Source organism: Somniosus microcephalus, chromosome 26, assembly GCF_052327205.1.
Source record: "Somniosus microcephalus isolate GS21.2 chromosome 26, FLI_Smic_1.0, whole genome shotgun sequence".
Taxonomy (NCBI): domain Eukaryota; kingdom Metazoa; phylum Chordata; class Chondrichthyes; order Squaliformes; family Somniosidae; genus Somniosus; species Somniosus microcephalus.
Window position 1 is genome coordinate 26,499,569 of NC_141012.1, and position 19,483 is coordinate 26,519,051.

Genomic DNA, 19,483 nt, shown 5'->3' on the forward strand with positions numbered 1-19,483 from the left:
AGTAAGTTTTCTGGAAAAAGCCCATTGTTCTACCAGCTTCTTAAGGCACTTGGCTCCCATTTTTTAAACTTGGCATTTTATCTTCAGTGCAGATTTGTCATCACAGTGTCTAAATCTATCTATATCTTCCTGAATGAATCAGACGTGGAGTTAACCACTCTGCAGGAATTAACCATGTCAACAAAAAGATAAATGGAGGACATTCACCAGGTCAGTGGTGAAATCAAAAGGACTAAGTGGAGTGCCCACAGGGTCTACTTGGGTGTCTTGGCCAATCTTTATTTATCGGTTGCGATGTTAAACCAGCGCTCTCTCAGGTGGACGTAAAAGATCCTATGGCACTATTTCGAAGAGGAGCAGGGGAGTTCTCCCCGGTGTCCTGGCCAATATTTATCCCTCAATCAACATCACAAAAACAGATTATCTGGTCATTATCACATTGCTGTTTGTGGGAGCTTGCTGTGCGCAAATTGGCTGCCGTGTTTCCTACATTACAGCAGTGACTACACTTCAAAAAGTACTTAATTGGCTGTGAAGCGCTTTGGGAGACTCCGAGATCGTGAAAGGCGCTACAGAAATGCAAGTCTTTCTTTTCTTTGGGAATCTCCCACGATGCTTTCTCGACCCACTCCTATTCCTCATCTAGATGTTGCCCCTCAGTGACATCAACTGGAAGCGCGGGTTCAGCCGCGTGTGCCGACAATATCCAGCTTTATCTCTTCAGCATTGTGCTTGATTCCACGATTGTTGCTGTTGTCAGACTGAAATTTCTGTAGCTCATCATTGGCAAAAATCAAAGCCATCCTGTTTTTTCTCCCCCATCATAAACTCTGCAAAACAGCCTCTCATCCAAGCTTGACACAATGGTGTGTATTCTCAGGGTCCCACTTGATCGTGAGCTAAGCTGCAAACCCCACGTCCAGATTATCATCAGGACCATCCTCGCATCATCCATTTTCATTCCTACCTCACTCATTGCCACTCTTATTTATGCCTTTGCACATCTATACAGTACTTGACTTTTTCAATGTCCTGCTCTCCAACTTACTGAGTCCACCCCCCATAAGATCCAACTCATCCACAACTCTGCTGCTTATATCCTATCTCTCACAAATTCCCACTCATCATCCTGCCCTTACTGACCTCCACTGGCTCCCTTTCCTCAGAATCATCCAACACAGAAGGCGGCTATTGGGCCCATCATGCCCGAGCAAGCGCTTTGGAAGAGCTATCCAATTAGTCCCACTCTCCTGCTATTTCCCTTTTCAAATATATATAAAATTATAAAATTCCCTTTTGAAAGTTACTATTGAATCTACTTCCACCACATTCCAGGCAGTGCGTTCCAAATCATAACTCGCTGAGTAAAAACAATTCTCATCTCCCCTTCGTCCTTTTGCCAATTATCTTAAATTGGTGTCCTCTAGTTATCAACTGCCAGTGGAAACAGTTTCGTCTTATCTACTCTATCAAAACCCTTCATCATTTTGAACACCCCTTATATCTCCCTGTAACCTTCTCTGCACGAAAGAGAACAATCCCAACTTCTCCAGTCCCTCCACATAACTGAAGTGCCTCATCCCTGGTACAATCTCCTCCCTACCCTCTCCAAGGCCTTCACATCCTTCCTATAGTGTGGTACCCAGAACTGGACACATTACTCCAGCTGAGCGCTAACCAGTGATTTATAAAGATTCCTCTGCACATCAACGTCAAAATCCTCATCTTCAAACACCTCGAGTCTCATTCCATCCAGCTCTTCAAATTGCTCTAGCCTTACATCCCTTCTGGCAGCCTCTGTTCCTCCAACTCTGATTTGCTGAACATTCCCTGCTTCCTACCAGTGATGGCAGAACCTTCAGTCACCGAACCCTCAACTCTCAAAATCTTCCCTCAATCTCTCTCCCTTGCCCCGCCTACAAAAGCCAACTCCTTTAATTTCCCTCCTACTTCTTAAGTCTGAAATTGAAGTGCCTTGGGACATTTTGCTGTGTTGAAAGGGGTTATATAAATATTTTATGTTGAAAAGAAAAAAAAGACTTACATTTATACAGCACATTTCACTCTCAGGGTGTCCCAAAGCACTTCACAGCCAATGAAGTACTTTTGAAGTGGAGTCATTGTTTTAATGTAGGAAACACAGCAGCCAATTTTCACACAAGCTCCCACAAACAGCAATGTGATAATGACCAGATAATCTGGTTTTTTTTTTTAGTGTTGTTGATTGAGGAATAAATATTGGCCAGGACACCAGGGATAACTCTCCTGCTCTTCTTTGAAATGTTGCCATGGGATCTTTTACACCCACCTGAGAGAGCAGTTTAACGTCTTACCCGAAAGACGGCACCTCCGACAGTGCAGCACTCCCTCAGTACTGCACTGGAGTATCAGCCTACAATTTTGTGTTCTAAGTCTCTGGAGTGAGACTCCAATCTACAATCTTCTGACTCAGAGGAGAGAGTGCTGCCCACTGAGCCACAGATGACATTGTGGCTCAAAAACAGTTATGATTACAACTCAAAGTAATGAATTCAGACGGTGTATCTGAACCTCCAGCTTGTAGGTACCCAATTCCACAGTTTACAGTTATGAAAGAAGGGGCATAATGTCATTTTTTTGACACATATGACGTACCAAAAGACAGACAGCATGCAATGAGGGGGCTGGTCGGGAAGATCCGCCTCCCAACAGTTGAATGCGCTCTGCAAATGAAGCAACGCGATTGCTCTACCACCCAGGCTACAATTCGCAATAATTCACAAAACACTAGCATTTTCAAATGCCGCAGCTCGAATTCCAGTGCATCCCGCGGTAGTTGCATTGAGGGCAGAAGGCCTAGCAGCGGCTACCTACCAATCTGTCCGATGAACTCGACTTTAATCCCTTGATGTTCTAGCCTTTTGCCGGGATTTTTCAGGGTGACATTCACTTTCCCAGAGACAGTCTCTCCATCGTAAAACAGGTAGTATTTATCCTTCTTCCCATCTTCTGTCTTGTGCTCCACTTTCTTGCGAGTCTCAGCGTCATTCAACACAACGTCAATCTCTGCACTTTGCCCAAAACTGAAGAAGCTCATTTTATTAATTTATTTTTTTTCCCCTCTCTTAAATGAAGAAAAAACTACACACGGTGGTTCTGAAGCCCCCTTTTCCTCGCAGTAAAAAAAACACACACACACGGAATGATCCGGTCCAAACGCCGGCCGGGTCGATACGGGTTATGAGTGAGCTCCGACTCCGATCCTGTTCCTGTTTCTGTGTCTCTGCAGCAACTCTTCGCCTTGAGTCCTCACCGCGCATGCGCCCCCCCTTCGCCCGCCGGGCGGAATGCGCAGGCGCGCACATCCCCCCTTCGCCCGCCTGGCAGAATGCGCACGCGCGCACATCCCCCTTCGCCCGCCGGGCGGAATGCGCAGGCGCGCACATCCCCCCTTCGCCCGCCTGGCAGAATGCGCACGCGCGCACATCCCCCTTCGCCCGCCTGGCGGAATGCGCACGCGCGCACATCCCCCCCTTTGCCCACCGGGCACAATGCGCATGCGCCATCGTGCACGTCACGTGACACTAGCAACATTCGCCTCCTTTTTAACCCCCCAAAAAAGATTCGTCTTTAACACATTGTTGACGCCTAAATTTGAAATCAGAGAGTTACCCTGACGGGAAAGTGTAATTAAATTTGACCCTTTCTCTTCCCCACCCAACAGACACAAGCCATACCAGGCCCTCGAAATAGCCCAATGCGCACGCGTAACAACGGTCAAGCCGCCAGGGAAGAAAATACATTAAAGAATTATATTAATTCGGATAAAATAACAATTTAAAAGCTTTATGTAACCGATAAATGTAAAATACTGTGTAAAGACAAGTTATAAAATTTCTAATTTTATTTTTGCCGGGGAGGCTGGGACTGTCGCGCAGGCGCGGTGTTTTGGCGGGTGCGGGCGATTTGAAATGGCCGCAGTTCAGCTGCTGTGGCGACTGGAAGCCTTCAAACTGCAGCACGTCAGCGCAGGTAACCGGGGAGAAGTATTCCGGCTACAATATGATGATGAGATATGAGATAGTTAATAAATAAAAGGTTCTAGTGTAGTGAGAGTTTATACGGGGGATTTTTAAGGCCAGGGACAGAAACTGGGTGCAAGTGTCAAAACATTGCTATCTGTGAGATAATGTAACCGGCCCTGTTTTGCACTTGCTTTTGAAGCTCTTGTACTCCCTTAGTGTTCACAGCCAATGTGAAGATTTGTTTAGCTGCTTGCTTAGCCAATAATATGTCACCCGTAGACAGTTCGGGATAAATGGGTCATTTTCCGGTTGGCAAACTAACTAGTGGGGTGCCGCAGGGGTCGGTGCTGGGGCCTCAACTATTTACAACTATATTAATGACTTGGATGAAGGGACCGAGTGGACTGTCGCCAAATTTGCTGATGATACAAAGATAGGTGGGAAAGCAAGTTGTGAAGAGGACACAAAGAATCTGCAAAGGGATATAGATAGGTTAAGTGAGTGGGCAAAATATTGGCAGATGGAGTATAATGTGGGAAAATGTGAGGTTATCCACTTTGGCAGGAAAAATAAAAAAGCAAATTATTATTTAAATGGAGAGAGTTACAGAATGCTGCGGTACAGAGGGATCTGGGAGCCCTTGTACATGAAACACAAAACGTTAGCATGCAGGTACAGCAAGTAATTAGGAAGGGAAATGGAATGTTGGCTTTTATTGCAAGGGGGATGGAGTATAAAAGTAGGGAAGTCATGATACAGATGTACAGGGTATTGATGAGACAACACCTGGAGTACTGTACAGTTTTGGTCTCCTTATTTAAGGAGGGATATATTTGCATTGGAGGCAGTTCAGAGAAGGTTCACTAGGTTGATTCCTTATGAAGAAAGGTTGAGCAGGTTGGGCCTATACTCATTGGAGTTTAGAAGAATGAGAGGTGATTTTATTGAAACATAAGATGCTGAGGGGGTTTGACAAGGTAGATGCAGAGAGGATGTTTCCCCTTGTGGGGGAAACTAGAACTAGGGGGGCATAGTTTCAGAATAAGGGGGTCACCCATTTACAACTGAGATGAGAAGGAATTTCTTCTCAGAGGGTTGTAAATCTGTAGAATTCTCTACCCCAGAGAGCTGTGGAGGCTGAGTCATTGAGTATATTTAAGGTGGAGATAGACAGATTTTTGAACGATAAGGGAGTGAAGGGTTATGGGGAGTGGGCAGGGAAGTGGAGTTGAGGCCAAGATCAGCTCAGCCATGATCTTATTGAATGGCGGAGCAGGCTCGAGGGACCAAATGGCCGACTCCTGCTCCTATTTCTTATGTTCACCTGTAAGTCCTCATTTGATGCAAAGAGCATTCATTATGGGTTCTGGTGTGATTGACATCTATACAGTCAATTGATCAAACTCCATATCCTACAATTTATGAAGTTCTAAGTGCCATACCAGCCAGCTCTATGTGCACACGCTCGTTAGCTGTTGCATACACAGAACAGCGCAGGGATTTGTCCAGGAGATGTTTTGATTATGCAATGGGTAATTAATATGTGTTTTTAAAAAAGGTTGAAAAGCAATATTAAATAATGTTCCAATCACCAATCATCCTCTGCCATTTCCGCCACCTCCAAAGTGATCCCACCACCAAACGCATCTTCCCCTCCCCTCCCCTTTCAGCATTCCGTAGGGACCGCTCCCTCCGAGACACCCTAGTCCACTCCTCTATCACCCCCAGCACCCCTTCCCCTTCGCCTGGCACCTTCCCGTGCAAGCGCAGGAGATGTAACACCTGCCCTTATACCTTCCCACTGTCCAGGGCCCCAAACACCCCTTCCAGGTGAAACAGCGATTTACTTGTACTTCTTGCAATTTAGTATACTGTATTCGCTGCTCACGATGTGGTCTCCTCTACATTGGGGAGACCAAACACAGATTGGGCGACCGCTTTGCGGAACACCTCCGTTCAGTCCATAAAGGTGACCCCGAGCTTCCGGTTGCCTGTCATTTTAATTCACTGCTCCATTCCCACTCGGACCTCACCGTCCTCGGCCTCTTGCATTGTTCCACGGAAGCTCAATGTAAACTCGAGGAACAGCACCTCATCTTCCGATTAGGCACTTTACAGCCTTCCGGACTCAATATCGAGTTCAACAATTTCAGATCATAACCTCGGCTCCTATTACATTTTTACTTATTTTTTATCCACACCTTTGTTTTGGCCTTCCCCCCCCCCCCCCCCCCCCCTTTTTCTTCTCTCTCCCACATGGCAGCTGTCTCTCATTCTGCCAGCGCATTTCACGCCTAATCTAGAGCTGTCTTTTGTCTCCACTAGTCCTATCGCCATCTCGTCTCATTTTGAATACCTCTTAATGTCTCTTCTCTTTTGTTCTCTCCCAGCCTGGCCTCTTAATCTATTTCAATCCCTGTGCCTCTTTAGTCTTGACAAAGGGTTTTGACCCGAAACGTTGACTCTAATTTCTCTCCACGGATGTTGCCTGGCCTGCTGAGTTTTTCCAGCATTTTCTGTTGTTATTAAATAATGTGTACCTTAATCCTCCCTGTGTCTGCCCTTTTGGCCAATTCTTGGCATTGCTGTCAGTTTAAAGCTATCTTTGGTTTATAAAATGCATTTAAATATATTTGTGTTTTGTTCAATGTGCCAACTGCTCTGGTCAAACAAGCTGAATGTATTTTTTACCTATATTGTAAAGCAGACCAGTTTGGAAATGAACTGGATGAATGCTGCCATCGTGCAGGATCTTATTACTGTTGTTTGTAGTAGAATGACTTTGTCCTCCGTGATTTGTTGTGAGTATGCATGGGTTGATCTGCCTTGTGTTTCTGCACCGGGTCATAGGAATACCATAAATGTGCGTGTTGATTCATTGATTAGACGCTGGTAATTGTGGTTGTACTTTTGTATGTGGATGTTGCAGGGACTCTGATACAATGCAGTTCTATATCCAGCTAGTGTGATTTAGCAATTGTAGCATTGTGGGAGGATATTGATGTTCACTTGTGCTGGAAAATTATGGGTAGTAAAGTTGAATGTAGAGGTGGAGAAAGACAGTTTTTATTGGTTTTGTTTTTGTTTTGTAATTCAAATTTTAAATATTTTACAAGTATAGTGAGTATTAGCCAAAATTGTACTGTAATTAAAAAAAGGGGGTGGAATAATATTCTAAATTGACATTTCTTAACAGTATGTTATTTCCAAATACAAAAGCTAAATACTGGTGATGTTGGAAATCTGAAATAAAAACAAAATGCTGGAAATACTCAGCAGGTCAGGCAGCATCTGTGGAGAGAGAAACAGTTAATGTTTCAGGTTGATGACCTTTCATCGGAACTGGAAAAAGTTAGAGATTTTTAAGCAAGCACGGAGGTGGGGGGAGGAACGATCAAAGGTTCTGTGATCGAGTGGAAGGCAGGAGAGGGAATCCCTTTTGTCATTTAATCTCTCCTGCCTTCCACTCTATCACATACCTTCCCTTGTGTTCTTTCCTTCCCTCCTCCTGTCCCTACCTCCTGTACTTGCTTAAAATCATCTATAACTTTTTCCAGTTCTGATGAAAGGTCATCAACGTCAATCGTTAACGCTGTTTCTCTCTCCACAGATGCTCCCCTGACATGCTGAGTATTTCCAGCACTTTCTGTTTTTATATTATGTTATTTCCAAATGTGAGTGCACACCCCTTTTTTAGTCCCATCTTTCTACCCTGGTGGGTTTCCTTCTCTCAACCCATGTGTCTGCAGGCAAACTGAAGTTGTGGGCATTCTGCTCCCATGCCACCTCCACATCAGCTCTTAGCTGCCACCAGGCAATATCTGAGCTGTCAAGACACTATAATTTCCCTCCCTGTGCAGCACTGCTCACTCAGATTGTGACGTTTGTGTAGTAGGAGTTTGTACCTGTATCCCTACAGTTCCACTGCATGCGGCTACTCCATACTTTCCTTCAATCAGTTGAGTTAAATGCTAACATGTTATGTCTCTCTCCCACCTTACACTGTTGCAGCAGATGTGTCAATTATATACTTTCAGTAAATGTTTAAAAAAAAAAGGACATGTTAATAATTAACTTGTGTCCTTTTTTTTCTCAAGGACCCATTAGTCTGCCATTAGTAGAAGGGAGCTGAATTTACCAGCTGCTGGTAGCCAGCTCCCAGATAAAGGTCTTCTGGACCAAACATTACCAATAAAAAAAAAAAAAATGGCTTGATGCTGATGCTGCATCAGCGACAGCAGGAGTGCTGTACTCCTGCTGACTATATGCTATAAGAAAGATGGCAATGTTTGCATTAGACAGCATCCAGGTCCAAGTTTGCAAACACCATTGGCAGGCTGATGCGAGTTTAAAAAGAAAGGGGTGCTTGGAAGCCACTTGAGCTTCACTTGCGCACTGCTTTTCTGGAGTCCAAGCAGAAATGTACAAGTGCCTGGAAAGTGAATAGTGGACACATCTCAAACTTGTTTGTTGTTTTAGTCTTACTGTATTTTGTGTGTCCTTCTCTCATTCTTGCAGTAAGTTTTGAGAGATGTATTGAATCTTGGTGTTTTTCCCCCCAGTGTGGGTGGATACAGTATGGGAGGCGGACTTTACAGAGACTGAACCATTAGATTCACGCCTGGAGGAGGAGATTACCGAAAATGGGCTCGAGACATTCTCCCAACTTTATGAGAGTCTCTTTAAGTTCACCGACGAGGACCAGCAAGCAGAGGCAGTCGGTGTAAGTATTCTGGATGGTTTGGATTCACTGCAGTCAGATCGTTGCCATCAGTGCAAATTTGTGAATGAACATATTGTTTCTTTTATGCCTTACTTTCTTTTATGCCTTGCTTTCTGTTCAAGCTGTACCTGTTAAGAAAATAGTAAACACTATGGTCTTCACGCTTAGTGCATTCAAATATGCATGGCACACATTATAAGTATGTGTATATGTATGTTTTTTTAATTCAATTATCACTTACCCCTGTGTGTTTTAAACTATTGGTTAGTGGGAGCCAGGAAACATTGCATACACAATTCTCTCCTCCACCCTGTGATGTAATGCAATTCCACTCCAATAACCTCATGAATGGACAATGCAATTCATAAAAGATACATTGGGCCTGTTGCTAGCATTCCTATGTTTCTGGTGGAGTAGAACTTTACGATTTTCTAATGTTTGAGATGAGGTGGCAACATAGACCAATCTAGTTCCCCTTTAAACAATGGTTGAGTGTTGCTAACCCAAGGGCTAGACCAAGCTACGTTTTAGCATGCAGAAGTAGTGAGAAACTCTTTGGTTTTACTGACCAATGGTTGAAAAGAACAGAATGTTTTATTTTATCGTGGATTCCACTTGTAGCCTCTTTTTTACACAGTTGGGTAAACTAGACAAACTGCAACTGTCCCAAACTAAACCTGGTAACATGTGCAGAATGTATCTTGGTTTATCCAGGCAAGATTACCGGCTTGAAAATGTATCTTGTATGTTGGTCCAGGATCTCCAGGTTTGCCTGATTCATTAGCTGTTGATCTGAAGAAGTCAAGAAAAAATAGAGAGAAAAATAAAAGGATTTAAAAACTGAAGAAGATGCATAAAAGTTAGGAAAATGAAGTGTGTTTCCACTGTAGGAAAAAAAATCCTTTAAAATTCTATGACTCTTACTACTTGGTGACATTTTCTTTTTGTTAATTGTTCAAAGAATGAAGTGGCCATTATTCAATCTGCTGGCAGCTTCCTCAGTCATTGGAATGTCACAATTGAACCCATTCTTGTTCTCATCTCGTGTCCACAAATGTGCACTGCCGGGATCTGGATAGTGATGGGAGCGGGGATCCTGGCTGCTTTTCCACTCCGTAGACCCGGGCTGCTGGAGCCAATTGCGGGATCCCGAATGCTGCTGTGTCTCAAATCAGTTAACGCAACAAAGGCTGGTGATACTGCATCTGACTTTTTGGACACCTGCTTGTGAGTTAGGTCTCTGGGTGTTGGACGGCCACACTCGGAGTCCAGCCTTTGGGCTCTGCGGTACTAAACAGAAGTGGTACTGATACCCAAGGTAGAAGTGGCAACAAAAAACCTTGCTGGCTGTCGGCCTCAGTGGCTGAAACCTTCCACTTCCCCTGTACTGGTGTATCAAGTAGTTTCACTAGTACGAAATGGAATAAAATCATTTTTAAAATCTCCTTGGCTGTGCAAGGTACTGTAGCTTGTGTGGCTTTAAAAAAAAAAAAATACTTATACTGTAAGTCCATAAAACACTAAATGCCTACATTACAACAGTGACTCCACGTCAAAAAGCACTTAATTGGCTGTGAAGCGCTTTGGGACATCCGGTGGTCATGAAAGGCGCTATATAAATGCAAGTCTTTCTTTTGTACCTCCAAGTCACCACTAATGTTGTTTTTGCAATTCTGCATAATGTACTTTCTCCTGAAAGTAAGTCAATACTAGTCTGTCCTGTACGGTTAAAATGTCCCCAGATATTGTTTGTAATTAGTGTCACTAGCCCTTTTAAATTGAAATGGGGTCTTTTGCATGCTGCTGCCTGGCGAGTGTTTGTTCTAAAAAGATTTCTGCAGTCCAAGTAGCATAATGAACAAGTTGATGGCAGAATAAAGAACAGCTCTTGCATCCACCTGAAGCTATTAAACATGAAATATCTGCTTCCTCTAAACAGTGAGTAGTTGGGGCATTTCGGTTCAGGAGGTGCCAAGTTTTATCCCTCTTGTGTGTTGTGTTTGCTGATTTCAGCCATGGGAGCAGCAGGAGTGCTGCAATTGGTATCAATGTCCTTTGGCAAGGGAGGGGGAAATTGGCTGTGATTCCCACTCTCAAAATAAGTGGCCTTTTCAGAAAGCGTTTGTGTGTGTGTGTTGAGGGTGACAGGATTCAGCTCCGCTGTTTTTCACTTGGATGCAGTACGCTAGAGTAAGGAGTTGCCATCTTGTGGAGAGGAGGGAGGAAATTAGTGGGAAAAGAAGGAAGAAATAAAATAAAAAATCTTTTGCACTGCCATCTCTGGAACTATTTTCTACCTTTTTTTAAAAAAATCCTGAATATTTTAATCCCACCCTGTAAGTACTGGGAGTGATGGTACTAAGTTGCTAAAGAAGTTTCAGATTGTGTTTGTGTAATAATATATTCATGTACAGGAAACTTTGTGCTATCCGGAGGTGAACTATCCGGCAATCTGGAGCCACCGGCAAAAATCAGGAGCCGTTTTTTATTCTTTTTGTTTCTTTTCTTTGCTTTATTTGAACAGTCAAGCTCTGCAAGGTCTGTAGCTATAGCAACAGCTTTAGCTACAGAGGCTTGCAGCCACACCCGAGTGTTTAGAAGCTGTTGCTAAGCAACAGTGTTTGTTGTCCGATACGGAGATAAGAATCTCCGTATCTTTCAACATTAACTCTGGAGTGTACGGCAGTTTTGAGGGAACGGCAGCAGCTCGGTCCCGTGGGTGCCGGATAGCACAAAGTTTCCTGTATATGGACCGCATTCTTGTGGATTGAATTTTTAATACAAATTTGCTAACAAAAATTGATTTAATGGTTCACAAAGAAATGTTGACATCTATGACTCTTTACATTACCAATGAATAAATGACTGTTCACCCAACCTATAGTTATCATGCCTGGTTCCCATTACTTATTATATAAGTATTTTGAAGGTATCTGAGTTTAATTTGGTAGATTTTTGTATCTAAAGTGACAGTTATTTTTCCTTTCTATTAGGGTATTTGGACACTGTTTGCGGAAAATAACATCTCCCACAGTGCCCTTGTTGCTGTGTTGTATCATTTCATCCAAATGGTTCAGAATAAGAAGGCTAGTGTCATCCAGCGAGAATATGCCTTGCATGCAGCTGGACTGTATTTCCTGCTCCTTGAAATCCCAGGTGAGATTACATAGCTCAAAAATTGCTTCGTAATGTCATCCACATGGCGGAAGTAAATCTTTTTTTTAAATTGTAACCGAACGGGCCAAATACAGCTTTCTGGATGGAATTCTGGCAGACCAGTAACTTCCTTGAATCTGTCAAGTAACAGGTAAAGGGGGTGGGGGGGGGGAAAGGTTGGAAAAGCAAAAGTTACCAGAAATGCCCCATGGTTTGTAAAACTGTCTTGAGTGTTTTATATGTACGGACAAACTGAAACTACAAACACTAAGATGGAAATTTTGCTTATCCTAGTTTATTTGTGATCCTTGTTTCTGTTCCAACCTTTAATTTCTGTATATACTGCTTCAGCAGTGCTACTGTTGAATAGCAGCTGTGTAAATCCTCCCTGTGTATGAATTGCTCCCCTGTTTTACCGTTCTCATTTCGGTATAAATTGTTGCATTGTAATGAGAGGGTATTTCAACATGCTCCTGCGCTATTCTGCTCTTGCAGTTGTGGCAAGACATTGGCAAAAAGCATTGGGGTTATTATGGAGTGTGGTCCAGATTTGACTTCTGAGTACACTGAAGTTGGGAGGTATGGACCCACCTCTAAAGCAGTTTTGTGTCACTTGGGCTTTGCATTGGGTGTTGTATAACTCTAACCCGGTGGAACGCTACTTCTACAAAAACTAGTTTTAAAAAATCTAGTTCTGGCTTGGCCCCTTCAACTCCAGTGACAGTACTTTACTTTAGGAATTTAAGAACCGGCTGCAGCCAGAATCTTGTCCCAAGCCTATCTGCATACTAATATTACAAGCTTTATTCCACTACCTGAACAGCTTGAGGGAGGAGCCAAGTTACTCTTGGACAAACACGGACTAATTTTTTTCAGTTATGTGTATGATGCCAATTATTTTCAAATCTGGCTGGCAATTGTTCAAAATCTAGGAAGTTCTGCTAACTTTTTAAGATCTTTAAGCTTTGTAATTGTTTGCTTGAATCCGAGTGACCGTTTGGAATTAGAAAAAAGACTTTGCGGATATAAAAACATCATTCAAAACCACAGCTTAGCATTCGACTGAGACCTTTTATTGTTTTTCTGTCAAAGTTAATAGGTTTTTATATTTATATAGATATATATGTATTGTATCACAGTCAGTTATTAATTTGTTCTGCTTTTGTGAAATAAATTCACTCAAGTTAAACTTACAAGTTCTCAAGTTGCTTATTGAAGATGGGAGAGAGGTACCGTAGAGACTTAGACTAATTTCATTTGCTAAACACAAATGATCGCAACGTTGTTCTGCTTGTTATCCTGGGCATGTTACTGAAAGCTCACCTAGTTATCAAGGCTAGTGAAGACAAAACATAGGGAGTTGGGACTCCCCTATGAGAGATCTGAAATTTGTATGCCAAAAGTTCTACAGCAAGGAAGATCCAAAAAGCATAATGGCTTTGTTTCAAAAGTCGATGTGCAGCACAGTCCCCAGCATTTGCACTGTCACTGTTTATCTCGGACAGCCGTCTATATCGAGCAAATGACGCAAACTATAGGCTTCAAATACAAAAGCACACTTAAAAACCAGATTTAAGCAGGCCAGCTGTTTCGGATAGTTAAAGTGCGATTACCTGTCATTAAATCCTATGATGTCTAGAACTCCTGCCACTGCTGCGAGCCCTTGCCAGCTTGCTGAGCTGGACACATTCCGGCTCCAACTTCAGAAAGATGTTACATGGAACAATTTATTTTCTCAATTTAAAAAATTGGGGTTAAAGTATGACCAACTTAAAAATCATAAAGGATTGAGATGACATAAGATAAGAGAGAGCACACCCGGCCCGTTTAACTCTCCCTCTTACAGGCAGCTGATGGTTCCAGGGCTTTAAATCTCAGCAATGTTGACTGATTCATTGGTTGTCCGTGCAAGCTTCTGAATCGCCCTCTGTGCACCAAACAGAATTCCCTCGAATTCTTTTATGTATCCACTACTTCACACCATCATTTGTTTGTTACACCAGCTGCCGTGTATAGTGCCATTGACACCAACGCACCAGCTATAAGCAGTGGGGACTGTACTAGTCTTGGACTTTTATGTGTGTATAGTGGCACCTAATATGCCAGGTTTTACAGTAATTATTGATTTGGCTGGTGCTAGAAAATACAACTGAGTAAGTTGAAATTACTGAATACAATGATGAGCCTAATTTTCTAACCTCCCCCTTTCCAATTCATTTTTCTCTCTTGAGGTGTCCCTGTGCCCCACATCATTTTCATGTTGAGTGTGAGGAGAGGACCTTTTCCTAGGCATCTACCAGTGTCATTTGCAACAAAGGTGTGGCCTGGTGACATGACCTGATTTTTTTTTTCCGCCTGTCACCATTCCATGAGAACACAACAGAGATGTAGTGCTGTGTCAGAGATGATTGCACTTATAAACTTGCTTCCTTGCCATTTTGTGTTCGGGTTACACAATTGTCACACACATTGGCCGCGAATTTAATAGATCTCAGAGGGCGGGTTTGGAGACGGGTCGGTAGCGAAAATCGGAAAAATTGACAGTGGGCTGTGGACCCACCGCCATTCCACCTCCATGCTACTTTGGCAAGTGTCGGGTCAACGGCTCCTGACCTGAACCGACACCAAACGGCGGGAGAGGCACTTAAGGCAGTTAACAGCTTGTTAACTGCCTGGATAATATTTTAACTGCCTGTTCGGATTTTGCAGCTTTCTCTGCGTGCTACCCGCCTTCAGAAAAACACGCCAGCTGCATTGAGCCGGGTTTCGCGAGGACCTGAATTGTTGGACGCTGCTCGATCAGCTTAAAAGCGGTCCTGCAATCTCTCATAGTTTCAGATGCCACAATTTAGTGCTTTGAGGTTTGGAACACTTTTTGCAGCTCTACTAATCTTGTGTGTGTTGATGCTGAAATCCATCTGCAGTGTGACCTTGGAATACGCTCTGGCCACTTTGTCTGAGTGCAAACAACCTCCATTCCTCAACTGAGATATATACCAGCGGTATGGGAACCATTTATATCCTCTTATCCTGGTCGTCGGATTCGGAGGAAGAGCAGCCGCTGCAGCAGCGCAACAAGGCGCAGCAGCAACAACAGGAGTGCCAACCTTCTCCTCAGCCACCTGATGATGCACATGGCAGAGGGCGTCCGTGCAGGCCTGCACCTTGCCGCACGAGATACCCCCGACACCGGGTTTACAGGCAGCGGATGAGCTTCCTCAACATGAGTGAGCAGCAGTGCCAAAGGAGGCTGAGACTTCCGCGAGACGTCGTCACTGATATCTGCGCAATGCTGCACCAACACCTGGAGCCCAGAGGAGCGTGTGGACACTCCTTACCAGTGGCTGTCAAAGTCACCACCGCACTCAACTTATTTGCTTTGGGCTCCTTCCAGGGATCAGCTGCACACATCAGCGGCATCTCCCAGTCGGCCGCACACGCCTGCATCACGCAGGCTACCGATGCCCTCTTTGCAAAGTCGCACAATTACATTCACTTCTCCACGGATGAAGCAAGTGTGACCGCGCGTACGGTTGGCTTTGTAAATATGGCAGGCTTCCCAAGGGTGCAGGGCATTGTAGATTGCACACGTGGCCATTAGGGCACCCCATCACAACCCAGCTGTATTTGTCAACCGCAAGAGATTCCACTCCCTTAACGTCATGCATGTTTGCGCAAAGTACCCTGGCAGTTGCCATGACTCCTTCATCCTGCGGCAGTCTACTGTGCCTCAGCTCTTCAATCCACCAATGCAACTTTCCGGATGGCTACTTGGCAACAAGGGCTATACCCTGAAAAAGTGGCTCATGACACTGATGAGGAGGCCATCAAACGAGGCTGAGGAGTGGTACAATCTGAGGCACATTTCCACCAGCAGCATCATAGAGCAAACCATCGGCTTGCTCAAAATGCGATTCCGATGCTGTGACAGATCTGGTGGAGCCCTGCAGTATGCACCAGCCAGGGTGCCCAGAATCATTGTCCTGCACAGTAGCGTGGCTTTGCGCTGCCTGAGAAACAAGTGGCTCGGCGCAGAGCCTCCTCGGAAGAAGAGGAGGAGGCACGCCTTGCGGGGTAGGATTTGGTCAATGCAGCAGCATGCGACCAAGTTGCTGGCTGTCAGGGAAGGGATGTACTCATCCATGCCAGATTCGCGTAAGCTTACGCTTCAACCACAGCTGGCTGGCATATGGCTATGAATGTGTGGACAACCTTCTTAACACGCCATACATCATCTCTCCAATAAATGGCGCTTTCCTATCACTCTCGGCACCATCATTACAAATGCAAGTCGCCCTGAGCCCTCACTGTGGAACTTCCATTTCCCAGAACACATAGGCCAGAACTTCAACCCTTTGCCATCACTTTTGTTTAATTACATCACAAAAGGATGACAATCGATACTTTACAACAGAACAAAACGCCCAAGTGACTACCCTTGTGACTATTTGTGTTAGCTTCCTCTTACGTGTGCTTCTATGTGGTGCTTCTTCCCCTGTGGCTTCAGCAGATGTAGAGGCACCTTGCTCACTTTGATGCTGCGCCTGCTTCGACGCCTTTGGCAGGCGTCCCCTGGGTTTGGGAGCTTGGGAGGGCTCCTCCACGGTCTGCTCTTCCTGCGGCTGTGCAATGACTGAGACGGCCATCTCAGTTGGGTGAGGAATCTGGGGCTCTGACCGAGGGCTCCGCAGTGGCATGATCGTGTAAGTGCTTGGAGAGGAGCCCACACTTCCTTGTTGTCTGCCACCAACATCCCTCTTGTGGATCACCCACACTTCACTGCTAGCAAATGACTGGAGAGCACCTTGCTGCAGATCAGTGGGGCCATGAGGACCCATCTCTACTGACAATCTTCATAACGGGGACATCCATGTACCTCTGGTGTCTCTCCTCAATAGATGCCCATCTATCCTCATTAGCAGACCATCTATTTAGAAAAGTCACCATGTTCTCCTGAGTCTGACGACTTATGTCCTCCATGGAGATTGCCACCCTCTTCATGGCGACATGTTCATGCGCCATTGCCTTTACAAAGGCAGTGCTCATGTTTGAGAGAGACTCCTCCATTCTCTGCAAACTCGCAGTTACCCTGGATGCAAACCCTGTCAGACTCCTGCACTTGCTCCTGGAGTTCCAGCACTACTCTCTTTCTGGATGGCCCCAGACGCACGGGGTCTACGTGCAGCTGAGCAGAGCTAGGAGCGTCCTGCGACCTCTGACGAGGACTCTCCACTGCTGTCGCTGTCTCCACCATCTGCTGATGCTCACTTGTGAGCTGTGATACACCAGGTGACAACACTACTCTGTCGCGAAGGCCCCGCCGAGGTGTGTGTTTCTGCACTGGTGCTGGGTGCGCTGAGTGTTGGTGACGCTGCTCCCTCAGAGGCTGCAGGTTCCTCTGAGGAGTCGTCCGGCTCTTCCTCCTGGACATTGGGGAGGGGGGCTCTCGATGGTCCTGTGGGAGAATAAAGGCATGAGTTAGACATCTGATATTTAGGTAGCAGACACATCCTATTGTGCAGATGATCAAAAGTCAATCTCTATGAACATCATATGCCATTGCAGTCAATCATGAAATCTAAATGCGAGGGTTGAAACTCCATTCTGTCACCAGCTTCGTCTAGTGCGCCCATCTCTCCGTCCCCCACTTCCAGCTACTCGCCACCTCTCACGATCTCGTGATCAGCCTCCTCAGCACTTGTCAATGTTGCCAGGGATGGTGGGCCTCCTCCTGTCGACGCGCTCTCCCTCTTATTGTGGGCTATCTTTTCCTGCAAGGAGGGACACAAGTGGAGTTTCAGCGAGAGTGATGGAGTGATTGTGAAGAATCCATAACATAGAAGCTTAGAGGGAGACCAAGATGGAGTGAGGTGCCAAGAGGAAGCTGCCTCCCTGTGCGTTGTTAGTTGTTATCATTGCATAACCATGAGCGAGTGTGAGGGGTGCATAGTAGGATGGTGAAGTGATTCAGTACAGAGAGAGAGATGGAAAGGTAAGGGTGCAAGGGAAGTAAAGGTAAGGTGGGATGTGGAGGAGCAGGCTTACAAAGTAGAGTGCTGGTGATGAGAAGGGAAGTAGATTGAAGGTAAGCTCACTTGATGATCGCAGAAGTTCATTAAACTGTTTTCGGCCCTGGATCCAGGTGCGTGAGCATAAGGATCTTGCGCTTACCTCTTCAGCAATTTGCAGCCAGGCTGCCTTTGTCTGCTGAGGAGGTTTCCTCTGGTCATCGGGAGGGAACAGAATCTCCCTGTGCCCTCTTACTACTTCCACAAGAGCTTGGAGGGAGTCCTCATTGAACCTTGGAGCAGCCTTGGCTTTGGCAGCAGTCGTTGTAGCCTGGGCCCATTCAAACAGCAGCAGAAAGGAGAAATGAGAGGCTGAGGCTACACGGGCTCCTTAAAAACAACAGCAGCAATGGCGTCATCAGTGGAGAGCAACAGACCCGCTCACACTCATGGGACCGGGCAGCACGCACGACGGGACTAATTAGGGCACTTAAACTAAAATCGGGAGCGGCTGAAGCAGGCAGCAGGACCGGAACACGCCCACCAGGCAACCCGACGACTCTATTAAAATTCGTGGCCATTGATTCTACCTGACAGTAGAACTGTTTTTTTTGCTTCCACAATATACTGTCACTAATTAAAGCAAATCTCCAAACAGAAAATATGCTGGGGGTTTTGGTCTGCCAGGTGTCTAGTAACATGTGCATTTAGTAGTTTGGGAAAGACCATGCCAATTGGCTGTCCATTAGAAATTTGGTAGTGGTGAAAACTTCAAAGATCGTTTCACCCATCCTATCTGCCTGGTTATGGATGTGGCGCACTAAAAAATTATCCCTGCTTGAAAAAAACGTACGAATTCTTTTCTTTTGAGACTAAGGTATTAAACCTAAATGTTGTGTATGTCTCGTTCTATTTTAGCACAGTGGAAAATATTTACTCCGAATATTAGCTCTGAATAAACCACGAGCTAATGGTTCCCTCCTCTTGCCTCTCAAAGGATAATGGCCCCAACCCTACGACACACCTTCATGATGGCAACACCCTTGATATCCTCTAACCGAAGCCCAGGGAGCATTACCATATCATCTTACGCTCCTAACAGCCCATTATTCCCAGCATTTGTGCAGCTGTACTGATCATTTGAATGTACCAATGTAATCTAAATATTGTATGCTGAAAGGTGTGGTGACTTCATGGAATATGTATGTTGTTTTTTCTGAAGGACAACATTTTTACAGATACTGTAATTGCAACCATACATGAGTGTAGTTACTTTATTTTGGTAAATATTTTTCCAGATATGTTGATACTTTGCTTTGTATAATTTTTTTAAATATATTTTTTTGTAGGAAGTATAGCCAATCGTATCTTTCACCCAGTACTTTTTGACAAATGCCTGGACACTATTAAAAGGAGCTGGCCTGCAGCGGAAGAAGGGAATCGAAAGCGGAAGAAAGACACCCAGGTGAAGAGTTCTCAGGGTGTCGGTAAAGGAAGAAAGCGAGCCAAACCAGTCAGACAGAAAAGGAATGAGGTATGACCTTCAAATTAACCTGGCCTTTGCTGAAGAGTGATAGCAAATTTGATATTGG

The 19,483-nt window shown here is 44.8% G+C and overlaps 2 protein-coding genes across 8 annotated transcripts in view; one reads left to right on the forward strand and one right to left on the reverse strand.

Moving 5' to 3' along the window:
- Positions 1–3,301, reverse strand: part of LOC147100358 (vacuolar protein sorting-associated protein 26B-like) — a 32,085-nt gene extending 28,784 nt beyond the window's left edge. Inside the window, exon 1 of the mRNA XM_085967979.1 lies at positions 2,854–3,301. Coding sequence (XP_085824105.1) covers positions 2,854–3,076 — 223 coding nt within the window. The 5' untranslated portion in view covers positions 3,077–3,301. The remainder of the gene's footprint in view (positions 1–2,853) is intronic.
- A 536-nt stretch (positions 3,302–3,837) lies between these two features.
- ncapd3 (non-SMC condensin II complex, subunit D3) overlaps positions 3,838–19,483 on the forward strand; it is a 93,741-nt gene continuing 78,095 nt past the window's right edge. For 3 of the 7 annotated variants that reach the window (XM_085967987.1, XM_085967988.1, XM_085967991.1), the window contains exons 1-4: positions 3,838–4,011; positions 8,567–8,727; positions 11,721–11,883; positions 19,241–19,425. In XM_085967987.1, coding sequence (XP_085824113.1) covers positions 3,951–4,011; positions 8,567–8,727; positions 11,721–11,883; positions 19,241–19,425 — 570 coding nt within the window. In that variant the 5' untranslated portion in view covers positions 3,838–3,950. The remainder of the gene's footprint in view (positions 4,012–8,566; positions 8,728–11,720; positions 11,884–19,240; positions 19,426–19,483) is intronic. The other 4 variants (XM_085967985.1, XM_085967989.1, XM_085967990.1 and 1 more) reach the window with 2 other exon arrangements.